The sequence below is a fragment of the Erinaceus europaeus genome, chromosome 2 (assembly GCF_950295315.1).
Source record: "Erinaceus europaeus chromosome 2, mEriEur2.1, whole genome shotgun sequence".
NCBI classification, from domain to species: Eukaryota; Metazoa; Chordata; class Mammalia; order Eulipotyphla; family Erinaceidae; genus Erinaceus; species Erinaceus europaeus.
In genome coordinates, this window is record NC_080163.1 from 153,160,428 (window position 1) to 153,176,724 (window position 16,297).

The 16,297-nt window shown below is 43.9% G+C and overlaps 1 protein-coding gene across 2 annotated transcripts in view; it reads right to left on the minus strand.

Moving 5' to 3' along the window:
• GNAO1 (G protein subunit alpha o1) overlaps positions 1–16,297 on the minus strand; it is a 194,493-nt gene that overhangs the window by 79,781 nt on the left and 98,415 nt on the right. For both annotated transcript variants that reach the window (XM_007532704.3, XM_007532703.3), the window contains exon 3: positions 13,856–13,997. In XM_007532704.3, coding sequence (XP_007532766.1) covers positions 13,856–13,997 — 142 coding nt within the window. The remainder of the gene's footprint in view (positions 1–13,855; positions 13,998–16,297) is intronic.

Here is a 16,297-nt window from a genome sequence, read left to right on the forward strand (position 1 = left end):
AGCAGATACTTCCTTGACCTTGGATCTCCAGCCTCTAGAACTAAAGCAAAACTGAAGGAATCATGACCCACCCCTGATGCAACTTGGCCTGACAGTTCCCAAGGAGAACTTATGCACCCAGACTTTGCATGGGGCTCTGTGTAGACTCACCTCACCCACATTCCTGTATTTATCTAGCTGTCAAGATGGTCTGCAGTGAGGGGGCAGGTGTCATCTCCCAGCTCTTTTCTCTTCTCTTTGTGTCCTGTGAGTACTGTCAAAAAGGCCAGTTTTGCTTTTACTTAAGCTCCCTTGCTGCTTGATCATGGTGAAGTGAGAAGTCAGGTTGTTCTGCTTCTTCCTTTTGACCCTAGACTCCTTGTGAGTGTTTGTTACCTGCATCTTGGAACCAGGAACACCCTAAATACCCAAGGGGCTAGTCTAGAACATGGTGTCACACAGCTGGAGAGGAAGCCCTGAATCTTCTGAGCCAGGAAGAAATGGCTAGGTCTACTATTATCACTTAGTCCCAATTTAGAAAGTAAAATATGTAGGAGCTATGTGGTCAGCTCAAGGGAAATCACTTAACAGTTACAGTTAGGGCTTTGAATACCCAGCATCCAGGATTAATTACAGTCTGCTTTCCCACCCCCCAATCACTTCCTTCTCTCTCCTTCTCACCTTCCTTTTCCTGTCCTTCCTCTTTCAGGAATGGAGCTCACATTTACAAAATTTCATTGCTCCTGACTAACTTTTCAATCATCTAGAGATGGGGTGGGGACAGAAAGCACAGCATTGGAATTCCCCTCTTTCTCCCATTATGCTAATTCCATGTGGTGCCAGGGTTCAAACCTGGCAAGGCGGGCATCCTACCCAGTAAACTAGCTCCCCTGCTCCTGCCCCGCTTCCTGAAAATAAGGTCAGGGGGAAGATTCACACTTGGTCTGGTGCTTCTGGGTGGAAGACCTCAAGGCAAACAGATTTTTTTTTTTTTAATTCCAGTGAATTATTTTCCCAACAATTCAGTCCCAAAAGCAACTTTTTAGGATTCCCTGGGGTAGCATTTTATAGAAATGTCCTTCATCTCTGGGCCTGAACCACAAGATGTCCATGATGGGGACCCTGAAGTCTACCAAGGAGATACCCTCATGATTTTACTAAAGCAGAGAATAGCTCACCACTATCAAATTCAGGGAAAAAAAAAAAAGGTTTTCTTCTTATTACACGATGAGTTCCAAAACTCAGAAGAACTCACATTTCCCCACATCAACACCTCTTCCTTAAATGAAAGTCATACAAGAATTGGGTTTGTCCAAGCCGATTCTAGTCAGCTCACTGTTTCCCTAGAATGACGTGACAACAGGACAGTGGTTTCTGCCGTGATCTGAGGTCCTGTGCACTCACTGGCTTATGCCACCCTCTCACAGGAGCATCTGTCTCCTTCCTTCCCTTCATCTGTAATGCCTGATCAATCTTTTAAAACCAAAGCAGGTGCTGTTTAGCTTCAAGACATAGGGTGTTCACAGTACCTGGTGTTCCCTGAGCATCTACTGTGTGATGGGTCCTGCTCTAAGACATTGCACTTATTAAACCATTTATCATCAAATAACCCACTGAGGTGCCACTATTATTAGCTTCATCACTGTCACCCACTTCACGGCTCCCTCACTGCACTGCCATGAGAATAAAAAGCACATCATCTCCTGGTATCTGCTCTCTTCTCTGACTAGGAGGCAGGGGTTGGTCTTCACCATTAACTGGATGCTTTCCACTGGCCACTCAATGAGGAACACAAGGGTCTGCTCCAGGTATCCTTACCCTGGTTCTTGAAAAGCGCAAGAAGGTAAGAAAAGAAACCTGTCCTAGTGGCCCAGGAGGTGGTGAAGTGGCTATAGAGCTGAACTTAAAAGCATGATGTCCCAAGTTCAATCTCTGGCATCTCATCTGCCAGAGTGATGCTCTGGTGGTTTTTCTCTCTCTCTCTTCATCATAAATAAATACTTTAAAAAAAAAGTATACCTCAATGGGTTGTGTGATGGCTAAATGACTTAGTAAGTGTAAGGAAGGTCTTAGAGCAGAAACTGACACACAGTAGGTGCTGAAAAAACATCAACTATTATTATCATCATATGACTTTTTAAAAAATTTATTTGATAGGACAGAGAGTTATTGAGAGGGGAAAGGGAGATAGAGAGACAGAGCACTGCTTTTGTGAAACTTACCCCCTGCATGTGGAGCCTGGGGGCTTGAACCCAAATCCTTAAGAATGGTAATGTGTGTGTACTCAACCAGGTACACCACTACCTGGCCCCAACATTATATCTTGAGGCAAAGCAGCAGCTACTTCAGTTTTAAAAGACTGATTAGACATTATATAATATTATAATGTATATATTTATTTGCTTTTTAAGGAACTCTGTTCTACATCTTTCATTTCCTTCTCTGTGGGTTGTCTCTTGATCCAGTTAACAGGCACAACCTTGGCACCGGGCATCTGGCACCAGGCTAGCACTTGGTCCATGGAGTCCTACACCCACTGCATGAACAGAACTCCTCAGACCTCAGGTGTCCATAAACCTCTGTCCAGTACCGAGAGTGATGACAAAAAGCACAGGTGGGCAGGATTATCTCACTTTTCACACTTATGTCTGGCTGCATAAGGTAGACACTATGAAACAAGAGAACAGGGCTGGGTGTTCAGGAGGGTCAGAAAGACAACGGTTAAACCACTTGTAGTTCAGGAAAATCTAAGAAGATATAGTCTCAAAAGCTGAGATTTCAGTTCCTTTTCTTCCCCTCCCATCTGGAAAGGAGCCATTTCTTTGAGCTGGTTCTTCCTTTTGGAAGAGGGCCAGGAAGAGCCACTGGTACCAGGGCCTAAACACTGGATGCCTGCCTTAAGCCAGGAACCTGAGGGCTGATCTGGCAGGGGTAAAAGGGTGGAGCTGGTTGTAGGAGCTAGCTGCATAGCCCTCTACGCCTAGAATGTCAGCTCTGAGAGGTCCCTGAATCAAGGAGTTCCACCTTCTCATCTGGGAATATGATCTCTGCATAAGCTTGATAGTCCCCCTTTCTTTTCATCTTTGTGTCCACCCCTGCCACCCTGTGCACTGCTTGCCAGGAAGTGGATGCAGGATAAATATTTGTGGAATGACGGACCTGACCCTCCCGGGAAAAGAAAATGAGGCCCTGTGTTGGCTGGGTAGTCTGACACAATCTGTTGAAATGGAAACAGTACCGAACAGTGATTCAGAAAACCCAAATCTCTAGTCTTGGGTGTGCCATGTGTCCCCTTGGATAAATCCCTTTCTTGTTTCTGTCAGAGGGGGCCTATTTTACCTCATCTGCAAAACAGAGAGGCAGGACTAGAAGGTCTTAAATGGGGGAGCTGCAAATTCCATTAGTGTGGACAGTTGAGGGTCAGAGTGTGGCCAGAAGAGACTGATGCAGGCAAGGCCTGATGCCCTGACATGGCAGATACATATGCTGCTGCCTACTGGAAGCTTCTTCCCAGCCTTGGGTTTGAGTAAGTGAGATGAGGCTCTCACTGGAACTGCCAACCACCACTGACATTTCTCCAGGCCCCAGGGAATCCATATACCCATTCAGAGCACCTTATTGTCTGTTCCCAGAGTTCCTGCAAACCACAGGCCAAATAGCACTGTGCTGTGGAGATGCCACAGTATTTTCATGATAAAAAAAAATATATATAGTGTTCTGAGCTCCAGGGTGTGACTTAAATATCAAGATTTCTTTTACCAGAGGAGATACAGTGACATTATGGAAACCTAAGTGTGAAATCTCATTCTGTCTCCTCAGAGTGTTGCTATTTATTCCAGGGGGTAGGTTTTCTTTCTTTCTTTTTTTTTTAATATTTATTTATTCCCTTTTGTTGCCCTTGTTGTTTTATTGTTGTAGTTATTTATGTCATCATTGTTGGGTAGGACAGAGAGAAATGGAGAGTGGAGGGAAAGACAGAGAAGGGGAGAGAAAGATAGACACCTGCAGACCTGCTTCACCGCCTGTGAAGCGACTCCCCTGCAGCTGGGGAGCCAGGGGCTTGAACCGGGATCCTTATGCCGGTCCCTGTGCTTTGTGCCACCTGCGCTTAACCCGCTGCACTACCGCCTGACTCCTCAGGGGGTTAGGTTTTAATGAAGCTCCTCCTCAAAGCCTTAGTGAGAGCCCCTGGGCTGCCACTCCTGCCAGCCTGGTTGCTGGGTCTCTTGTCCTACCTAGAGCAACCAACTAAGTACCTCATACTTCTGTTTCTAACATGCAAAGTGCAGATAAAACCTCTCAGATTGTTGTGAGAATTATTTATTAGTATTTTCTTAGTGATACTAATAACTGTGAACATGGCAACTCCATGAGAGCTATTATATACTGAGAACTTTCTTCAGGCACAATCCTAAACAGTTTACATGCATTATCCCATTTAATCTTACTGCAGGTGGATGAAAAAGGTATTATGATTATTTCCGCTTTACAGGCAAAAAGCATTTGAGAGCTGGAGAAGTTAAATAATTTATCTAGGTAGAAACAGGCTGAATCGACCTGCCAACATCCGTGTGCAGCAGAGAAGCAATTACAGCAGCCAGAACTCCTACCTTCTGTACCCCCAAAACAATTCTGATCCACAGTTCCACTAGGGGAGAAGTGATAGGAGGAAGAGGATAAGGGGGCTCTGAACTCCAGTTCCATCAGCACCCAGCAGAGAAGAGGAAAAGGGGAGGGACATTTGGATGTAGTAATAGGGTCATGAGTGGCTTAGAGGGGAAGAGAGGATTGTACCTGGAAGAAAAAGGGTGCAGTTATGTAAGAATGTAGACAGATAGTTGTAGAGATAATGGTTAACCCATGTCTGCAACCTCGGGAGAACTGTGGTGGCCTGCAGTAGAGGGACTGGGGATTCAGAACTCCGGTGGGGGGAACAATGTGGCATTATAGCCCTGTTGACATGTAATTTTGTAAATCAATATTAAATCTCTAATAAAAATTTTAAAAGGGACGAATAAAGGAAAAAATATATATACGTATAATTTATCTAGGGTAGGATTTGAATATAATATCTAATACTTTTGTGTCAGTCATACTAAATGAGTAGGTTCTGTTTTTATCAAAATAATTTTTTTAAAGCATAAACAGTCTTTTATTTACTTATTTACTATTGAATAGAGACAGAGAGAAATTGAGAGGGGAGGAAAAGAGACAGAGAGACACCTTCAACCCTGATGCACCACCACTCGTCAAGTATCACCCTACAGGTAAGGACCAGGGGCTTGTACCTTGCTCCTTACGCACTGTGATGTGCACTAACCTGGTGCACCTCTGCCTGACCCCTCTGTATTCATTTTAACGGGATGACTTTTTAAATGTTTTCTTTTACTTTTCTTATATATCTGATAGGACACAGAGAGATATAAAGGGGAAGGGAAGACAGAAAGAGAGAAAGAGACACATATAGTACTACTTCAGTGCTCATGAAGCTTCTTTTCTGCAGGTCTGGAAACCAGAGACTTGAACCCAGGTCCTCATGCATGGTACTGTTTTCAGCTAGGTGCACTAACACCTGCCCCCAAATAGATTCTAGATTCACTCTAGGAGTTTACAGTTTAGTGAGAGAACTAGGCTTATGTGTAAATGGTAGCTAAAGGAAAACTATTTCTACACAAATTCAAGACAATGCTTCTTTGCTACTGTCCTATCAGTTTACAATATATTTTATAAATGTATGTATGTACATAAATACTTTTTACACTTATTTATACACTTACATTACTGTGTACGTGATACGATTTAGTAACAGGGTCACAGACTCCCCAGCTCCCCCACAGGTTTAACAGAACTTTCTAATCCTATAATTGCCCATTTCTCTCCAGCTTCCTTTCAGAGTCCAAGTTTAGGCCAGTTCAGCCAGACATGTCTTTCTGCTTTTGTGATGCAGATGCAGGAAGGAGGAGTAGAAGAGAGACTCAGCTCAAAGGTTAAGACAATTTACATGATAATGTGCAGGGAGTGACAAGGGAGAGAGGGTGAGAGAGATGAGAGGGTGAAGGAGGGAGGGGTGAGAGAGAAAGATAGAAGGGGGAAGAGAAATAGGAGCAGACTAAGAAAGGCGAGGGACAGGGGAGGAAAAAAATACTTATAAGCAGAGAGGAGAGGGAGGAATGAGGCAGAAAAGGGTGGGAGAGAGGAGACAAATTAGAGAGTTTTGCAGGCTTCCGGGTTAAGAAAGGGTTCTGGAGAACTTGAAGGAGAGAGTTATTTGGGGTGGTGGTGGTGACAGAATGAGAAAGACAGAAAAGAACTGTTGAGAAACATCTTCGAAGCTGTCCTTTGGGTTCCCTTCTCATGTTTGAGGAGAGACATAAGATAAAGAGTGCATGCTTAAAATATATTTTATTTGTTTATTTATTGGGTAGAGACAGAGAAATTGAGAGGGGTGGGGAAGATAGAAAGGGAGCGAGAGACAGCTGCAGGCCCACTTCAGTTTTCCTGAAGCTTTTCCCCTTCTGGTGGGTCCGACAGGGGCTTAGGGGTAGATAGCATAATGGTTATGTCCGACTGGGGCTTAGGGGTAGATAGCATAATGGTTATGCAAAGAGACTCTCATGCCTGAGGCTCTGAAGTTCCAGGTTCAATCCCCCACACCACCATAAGCCAGAGCTGACCAGTGCTCTGGTTAAAAATAAAGAAGAAAAAAAAAAGACCCTATTTAAATAGGGCCTTTCTCTGGACCTGACCCTCAGGGTTGTACTGGGGCTACTCATTCACTACCCATATGAATATGGCTTGTACTGCATGGCCTTCATAAGTCACTAGATAGATCTCTCTATGCCTTGTGTGTTTCACATGTAAAATGGGGAGAATAATAGCAGTGTCTCTTTGGCAACTGCTAGGATGAAATACACTAATGTGAAGTTTACATAAAAATTAGAAAACTGGGGCCAGGTAGTGGTACACCTGATTACATTACAGTGTACAAGGACTTGGGTTCAAGCCCCCGGTTCCCACCTGCAGGGGGAAAGCTTCACGAGTGGTAAAGCAGGGCTGCAGGTGTCTCTATCTCCCCCTCCCTCTCAATTTCTCCCTGAATATTATTTCTATCCAATAATAAATAAATAAAATATTTAAAAAAAAACCCAGAAACCTCTATTATCAGTGTCATTAGTCCTGGTGCCACAGTTTTCTGAGTCCATCTGCTTGCATGTCATTCCCACCTGGAAATCCATTGGGTGAAAACTAGACTCACCATATTTGGCCCAATCTGGCTGGTCACTTGACTATGTGCCAGAGGTTTCATCTTGTCCTCAGTGAACTAGACTGGTAACAGTACAATCCCAGCTCATGGTCCTTATCCTTTTGTTCCCAATGGAAAATTCTCAGCAGGTCCTTGAATTTCTTTTGGCATCATCCCTCGCTTTTTTTGCTGTTCCTTGCCCACTTCCTTGAGACCCTCACAACTCTTGTATAGTCAACTGCTGCAGCCTCCCAACTTACCACCCCTCTTTCAGCTTCTCCTCTGTAAATTATGATAATTTCCTAAGATTTACTTTCATCCCATCCCTCCCAAGTTCCCAATTTACCAATGGCTGCCAACTGCCAACAGCATAAAACCCAAACTCTGTGACATACCTTCCAAGACCCATGCAATTTCAACCCATCTGCATCTTCCAACTTCCCTATTCCTTGTTTTAAAAATATAGTTTATTTTTTAATTTACAAATTGGAAACACTGATAGGACCATAAAATAAGAGGGGTACAATTCCCACCACCAGAACTCTGTATCCCATCTCATCTTGATAGCTTTCCTATTCTTTAAGCCTCTGGGAATATGGACACAGGGTCATTATAGGGTGCAGAAGGTGGAAGGTCTGGCTTCTGTAATTGCTTCCCTGCTGAACATGGGCACTGACCCAACTTCCCTATTTCTTATCCAAACTCTATTCCCTTTTCTGGTCACCTGCCTCCTCTGTCAATTGAGTAACTCCTTTGATGACTACTGTTAGGAACAGCTAAAGGGACTGAGACTCTGCTTGCCATGAGTCAATGTTCCTGAAGGGTGCTGTAAAGGCATCTAAAGACTTGGCGGAACTTGTTGAACTGGTAAAGCACCCCCCCCACACACACACACAGCATCCTTCACTCCATACATTCATCACAGAACATGAAAGAGGTGAAAGCAAAAGTACACAATAGTCTTCAGTGAGTCAGTATAAAATTCATAATGAAATAGTGTCTATTTAGACTTAGATATCTTCCTCACCTACATCCTATTACACTTCCCTCAGTCACTCCAAACCTTATCAAAGTAAGGACTGCCAAAGCTGAATAAGGGCAAGAGTCTGGCATACTTTAACAGTGACTCTTTAGTCACTATCAGGCTACCTCATCAGATGGGCCCTAGTCAGGGAGTCCTGAGATTCCCAAACAGACATGATGGGCCTAGACCTCGAATAAATCCCTCTCTCCATTGTTTCTGGTCATCTCTATCAGGAACAACAAAACAGACCCCTTTGTGGACCCCCATAGGACCTTGCCCTCAACTTGGATCAACAATGGTAGAGAATGTTCCATCCTCTGAAGGGAGGATGGACAACATACTCTATGCTACACCTGAGGAAGATGGATCCTGATATTGGGGCAGCTTGGAATGTTCCTACAGATGACCACAAAATGTGAGCTCATATCTACAGGGATGCAGAGGTCACATAGGCTTCTAAGCTGAATATGGGCCCTAGATAAGATCAAACAGATAGGGTTTACAGTCAATAATATTTATACACCTTTCCCATATTTGGGAGCTACACTCTTTCCAGATCCAGCTTTTTGGTCTTTCTGCCAGCCATGACATCATCTTCCCAGACAATAACTAGGATCCACCTGCATATCAGATTTCAGGCTCAGGAAAAAAAAAAAAAAAACTAGTATAGCCATAGGCCCTTTGGTATATAACTAAAATATGCCTACTAGCTATCTACAAAATGGAGACACATCCACCCCCCAACTCTTCATCTGCACTACTCCAGCTTTAGGCTCATTATTATCAACACCTTGTTTGGCTTTATATGTTAGCTCTCTTTTCAGCCACCAGGTTCCAGATGCTACCATGATGCCAACCAGACTTCCCTGGACAGACAACCCCACCAATGTGTCATGGAGCCCTGCTTCCCCAGAGTCCCACCGCACTAGGGAAAGAGAGAGACAGGCTGGGAGTATGGACTGACCTGTCAACGCCCATGTTCAGCAAGGAAACAATTACAGAAGCCAGACCTTTTGCATCTTCCATCTTTTGCATCCCACAACAACTTTGGGTCTATACTCCCAGATGGTTAAAGAACAGGAAAGCTATCAAGGAAGGGATGGGATACAGAGATCTAGTGGTAGGAATTGTGTGGAGTTGTACCCCTCTTATCCTATAGTTTGGTCAGTGTTTCCTTTTTATAAATAAATTTAAAAAAAGAAATAAAAAATTGATGGGGCTTACAGTCAACAATATTTATACAATTTTCCCATATTTGGGAGCTACTCTCTTCCTTGATGCAGCTTTCTGGTCCTTTTTCCAGCCATGACATCATTTCCCTAGACTATAACTTGGATCCACCTGCATATCAGATTTCAGGCTCAGGAAAAAAAAAAAAAACTAGTATAGTCATGGGTCCTTTGGAATATAACTAAAATATGCCTACTAGCTATCTACAAAACAGAGGCCCTCCCAAGTCTTCACCTGCATTATTCCAGCCTTTAGGTTCATGATTAATCAACAATTTGTTTGGCTTTATATGTTAACTCTTTTTTCAGCCACGAGGTTCCAGATGCTACCATGATGCCAACCAGACTTCCCTGGACAGACAACCCCACCAATATGTCCTGGAGCCCTGCTTCCCCAGAGTCCCGCCCCACTAGGGAAAGAGAGAGACAGGCTGGGAGTATGGATTGACCTGTCAATGCCCATGTTCAGCGGGGAAGCAATTACAGAAGCCAGACCTTACACCTTCTATACCACACAGTGACTCCCAGAGGGCTAAAGAATAGGAAAGCTATCAGGGGAGGGAATGGGATATGGAGTTCTAATGGTGGGAATTGTGTGGAGTTGTACCCCTCTTATCCTATGGTTTTGTCAATGTTTCCTTTTTATAAATAAATAAATAAATAATAAATTAATAAATAAATAGAAAAAAATGAGCATGAAAGAGGGACCAGATATGAGGATTCTTAGGAGTGGCACTGATTATCTCCCCTTTACATCTGGCTTGAGGCCACAGAAATGGGGACATGTACGTACACAAGAGCATAATGACTTAAGGTTAAGCATCACAGAATGGGGAAGGGGCCAAGGGTCTGAAAAGCCAGCATGCTTCCGCACATACTTTATACCTTTTTATAGTAATTTATTCTGATCAGATTAACTATAAAACCAGGTGGGTAAAGGAACTCAGGATCTCTCACTTTTGAGGGTCTATGTGTGTCTGTGCCTTGCTTCAATAAAACACCTGCTTTTATGGCCAGGTGGTGACACACTTGTTTAAGCGCATACTTAACCATGCATAAAGACCTGGGTTCAAGCCCCTGCTCCTCACCTACAGGGGGGAAGCTTCACAAGTGGTGAAGCAGGTCTGCAGGTGCCTCTGTCTCTTTCCTCCTCTTATTTATTTATTTATTTGCCTTCATGGTTATTGCTGGGGTTCAGTGTCAGCACTATGAATCCACTGCACCTGGTAGCCATTTTTCATATATATATATATATATATATATAGAGAGAGAGAGAGAGAGAGAGAGAGAGAGAGAGAGGAAGAGAGAGAGAGAAATTGAGAGGGGAAGAGGAGATAGAGAGGCAGAGAGACAGAGACACCTGCAAATATGCTTCAGCACTTGTGAAACGACCCCCCTGCAGGTGGGAGCCGGGGACTCAAGCTGGGATCCTTGTGTGAGTCATTACACTTCGTACTATGTGCACTTAACCCAATGTAAAACTGCCTGACCCCACTCTTCCCTTCTCTATCTTGCCTCCTCCCCCTTAATTTTTCTAATAAAAACAAAGGAAAAATAAATGAGAGAAACAAACCACTTTTCTTGAAACCTGACAGTCTTTGTGATTCTTCACTTGGACACAAGTCCATAACCCTACCAGCAGAGTTTCAAGGGGGACTGCTAGACCCCTTACCCAGCTTCACTTGCAACACTACTAGGCTGTGGTTTCAAGCCCTTTTTCTCACCCATATCTGTACCTGTCAAGTCATACAATATGTCACAGGAGAATTCCAGCCTCATTTCCTCCAAGAAGATTTTTCTGACCACTCATATAAACTTTAAGTCCTATCTTCACAGGAGAAGTTCCTTCTAAAAGGCCCCATTTCTGTGCTGTTTCTGAACCTTTACACAAGAGCACAAAGTCTCAATCAACATCTACCAATTCAGTGATGAAATTACAGGTGCTATTCCTTTTCCTTCTGAGGCCTGGGTAAGTCAGAAATGCTATTCCACTGATGGGGTTTTAGGCCTGTGGCCTATAGCATGTGCTGGGTGCTGTGCTGATGAGGTGATCAAAAAACAGAAGACACAGGCCTTGAGCATAAAGACATTAAATCATGAAGGGTATCTTATTCTATGTTACATTGGTGGATCTTATGGGTTTTGGAAATCTCTAAACTGCACACAAAATTTCTTAGATACGTGCATGGTAAACAGCTCTGGAGAGTTAGGTACAAAGCTTTCATTACTCCTGAAGAGGAACAACTTGTGTTACCTGGGGGAGGCACCACCTACCATGACAAGACTGAGTTCAACTCTGCTGTGCCTGGTGGACTCTGCACCAAGTGCCCACTCTGCTCTCAGCCTCCTTGTCCAGTAGAGCCATCTTTGACCTCCTATGTAAGGGCTGACTTGCTCAGGAAACTCCCCAAAGAAGAAATAATCACAGAGGTCCCAGGGGCTCAACAGTAAAATCCTTAAAATATCATATGCCTATTAATTCCCAAGGAATGATCTCTCAGTTTAGGATAATAAAATGGAAAAAAAAAAATCCCACAGCAGGAGTTAATGTTTTCCAGAACTGAAAGATAAAAGCATTTCAAAGTTGTACTGATTTTTCTGGGTTGTAATCAGGGCAGGAAATTTATGGTAAATAAGAGAGAGCTGATTGGGAGGTGGACATGGCAGTGAGTATGTACTCTCGGGAGAATGTATATTGAAGACCCTGTGTTTGACTGTGTGTGTGTGTGTGTGTGTGTGTGTGTATGTGGAGTGTGTGCTGTGAACACATGAATCTTTTGCATAGTGTCTGTCATCTATCAAATGAAATCCTGGCACCACATTCCCTGTTTGGCAAAAGGGAAACAGAGAGATAAAAGGCAGGTGGCCTGTACCATGTCTGGAGATCATATTAGGCATTTCCTGTTCTGGGCTTTATGCCTAAGTTAATTAAAATGTAAATACATGTGAAGTTCTTTGCACAGTGCCTGGCAGCTAGTAGGTGCTCAATAAAGGCTAGCTATTAATAGCACCCCTATGACCATTATTATGAAAACGCATGTGCTGTGCCCACCCTGCTGGGTCTGGTTATCTGCTGATCTGTCTAGGGATTTGCAGACTATCAGTGTTCTTGGGCACCATTTCCACTGTGTGCACTGTTCTGTCCCCAGCAGTCAGCACCATGTTTGACATGTTGTAAGCCTTTAGTGAATGCTTAGTGGAAATAGGACTGGGGGATCAGCAGTGCCCCCCCTTTTTCCCCACAGGTCCTGGCTGACCCAAACAAAAGCCAGTCCTCCAAGTGAAGAAGTGTTTTCTCTATAAAAGCAGCTCTAAATTTGGCCTCCCAGCAGTGCAGTGGAAGGTGCTTGGCTTCCTCATCCAGGGCTGGCTTCTTCAGTCACTAGATTCCCCAGGAACTGTGGGTGCCAATGCCTCCACTGAGCTAACTCTGCCCCATGGAATTAGAATTTTGCACATGAAATATTGAATTTCACATTTAAAGCTCTCTGTCACAGATGATTTATCGGACCCACAGAAGGACAGACAGTTTTCAGTTTTCCTCTGTGAGGGAAATGATTTCTAACCAAGACAGGGACTGCATATAATGAACAATGGAATCCTACAGAGGCTAGTGCTCTCTAACTGGAGCCTCCTGTGAGGAGCCCAGGTACTCAGAGACCAACATCCTATGCCCTTCTCCATCCTCCTGGTCACAGAAAGAGCACTGCTGGGACTCATAATCCCACCTGGGGGACTAAGAGTCACCTCTGGGTGGAATTCTCTGAAGCTGCTTTCTCCTCACCCTCTCTCACTCCCACCTTCCCTCTTATGTCTCCTTGCCAGTGTAGCTGTATATAGTTAAGTCTCACAGTTAATGCAAATGTTTACAAATAAGAGGCTTTTCCATACTCATTCCAGTCACCATCAGATCAGCCTGGAAACTCATTTGAAAAACAGTCTCTGCTCTAGGACATTTACCAACCCCAACCCCCAGGAAGGAGAGCCCTCTAAGTCTTCAAATTTCACAAGGAGAGGCAGAAAACTTTCCATTCAGATGGCTGCTCTGAGACCACAACAAAGCAAAAGAAAGCTCTCTTAAGGAGGGGTGATGGTGGCTGGGTATGTACATTGTGAGAGACCCAGTTTAGAACAGTTATCATTCTTTTCCCATTTGAAAAATAAACAACAACTAGTTCTGTGACTGTTGTCTGCTGGAAACTCTGCTGTGGAGGTTTGTCTACCACCGAGGCCCAGGTGTACTGGTGTACTGGCTGAGGATGGTGACTAGCATTCCCTCTACATACCGTCTCTTCTGGTTTCCATGAGGCAGCCTGGTATTCTAAAGAGGAAACTGAGGTAGGCCCTTTCCTTGCTGTGTTCATGGACTCAGCAACCTACCTTTCTTTCCTTGTCACCATATTCGATGCCCAAAGTGTCCATGGCCCGGACGATGGCTGCCAGGGACTGGATGGTGTTGCTGTAGACAACAGGCTTGTATTGTTTCACGTCTTCTCCAGAGAAGCCATCTTCGTGGATGATCCTAGAGGAAAACCACACAAACCACACTTGATGAACAATTGTCCGAGAGCACCAGGTGGTGCACCCTTGGGCCACCTTCCTGTGCCAGGGGCTGAAGGTTAGGTCCAGTTTGGATGGTGAATTATTGGACTGCTGTAGTAACACTATACATTTTGAAAGGAAAAAAAATCTAACTGAATCAACAGCAATTAATCAGAAAAGTCAATAGTGAGAGTGAGAGGTAGGGCAGAGGCAGGGTGAGATACCACAGTCCTGCTCCACTATCCATGAAGTTCCCTTGATGCTGTCCATGATGCTCCCATGTGCTTCAGGGGATCCAACTCAGGGCTCCATACATGGCAAAAGCATGTGCTCTACTCAATGAGCCACTATGGCCATTATGTTTTTATAAAGTTGCCTATTTTCTACAAAAGGGCATTTCACATAAATGGAATCACAGCTAAGTGGTCTTTCATGACTAGTTATTTTCATTTAGCGCAGTGTTTTCATGGTTTATTCACACTATAGCATGGATCAGTGTGCCACCATTACTTTTAATAGCCAAATAATACTTCACAGTGTAGATATGCCACATTTTATTTATCCATTTACCAGCTAATGGGCACTAATAATTCTTGCTGCAAATTAGATTTGGTATTGGGGAATAGTTCTAGATTCTGAGGGGACTAGAACCACCCCAATGAATTTTCAGAGACATAAATTCATTTTTAAGTCCCTTGAGGGAGTATACAACTAGCCTAGGTCAAGTGTGCACAACCTTGGAGGGGCTGCAAAAAGGAAATTTCCAGTTTTCACTTTTGTAAACAACTAGAAAACTAGACAGACTATATGAAGCAAGTACTTTCAGACACTAGAGAACAGACAGCACCAGACTATGACCCCAGATAGGAAGGAAACAAGTATGGTGAGTTCTCTGATTACCTTGGCTTTTCACCTGTGCTGCCACCTCCCTGGCTTTTCACCTGGAGGCAGTTACTAGACTACAGAGCAGAGAGGACCCAGACAGAGTGAGGTCTTACTGATCTGGGGAGGTAAGAGCTGACAGTTCTGAAAGGTTGGGGTGACTAAGATTGGGGAAGCAGAATAAGAGAGAGAGACGTTCACAGAATTCCAGGCAACTGAACAGAGAGCCCCTTGAGTCTGGCTGAAAGGAGGTGAGAATCCACAAACTCAGGAAGGTCCCAGAATCACCCTTATGCTGAACAATTCCCAAAGTTCACTCAAGGTTGGGAGATGTTCAGTTCTGCCAGTTAGAGGGCAGAGTCCTTAATGAACACCTACAGCATTCTGCAGGGCTCCCAGAGGGCTCATGTCATAGTAGTGGGCTAAACTAATCAAAGTAAAGGCTAGACTTTCCCAGACAACATTTAAAAATAGACCTGAAAGGGGATGGGTGGTGCTGTACTTAGTTGAGTACACATGTCCCCATGCACAAGGATTTGGGTTCACATCCCTGGTCCCTACCTGTGGTGGTGGTGAGGGAAAGCTTCATGACTGGTGTAGTACTGCAGGTGTCTGTCTTTCTCCCTCTCTCCCTTTCTTTTTTTTTTTTTTCCTCCTCCAGGGTTATTGCTGGGCTCGGTGCCTGCACCATGAATCCACCGCTCCTGGAGGCCATTTTTTTCCCCCTTTTTGTTGCCCTTGTTGTAGCTTCGTTGTGGTTATTATCATTGCCCTTGTTGACGCAATTCGTTGTTGGATAGGTCAGAGAGAAATGGAGAGAGGAGGGGAAGACAGAGAAGGGGAGAGAAAGATAGACACCTGCAGACCTGCTTCACCGCCTGTGAAGCGACTCCCCTGCAGGTGGGGAGCCGGGGGCTCGAACCGGGATCCTTACGCCGGTCCCTGCGCTTTGCGCCACAGGCGCTTAACCCACTGCGCCACCGCCCGACCCCCCCTCTCTCCCTTTCTGTCTCCCCCTTCCATCTCAGTTTCTCTCTGTCTCTATCCAATAAATGAATAAAGAAATATAGAATAAATAAAATAAAGATTAGAAAATTTTTTTTAAAAAAATGTGAAAAAAATCAAGGTGGTTCATAAGTAACTTAACTGTTTGAGAGAATAAGACCTAAGCTTTTAAAACGAGGACAAAATCCAGATATTTAACAATAAAATACTCACAATATCCAGCATCCATAAAAAATCTTGGATATATTAAGAAATATGTTAGGAAGCTATGACCCAAAACCAACAGAAAAACTGATGAATGGAAAGAGACTCACAAGTGACAGAAATGAGGGAATTAGCAAAATAACATTAAAAAATTATCTATTTAAAAAATATTTTTAAGAATTTAAAGAA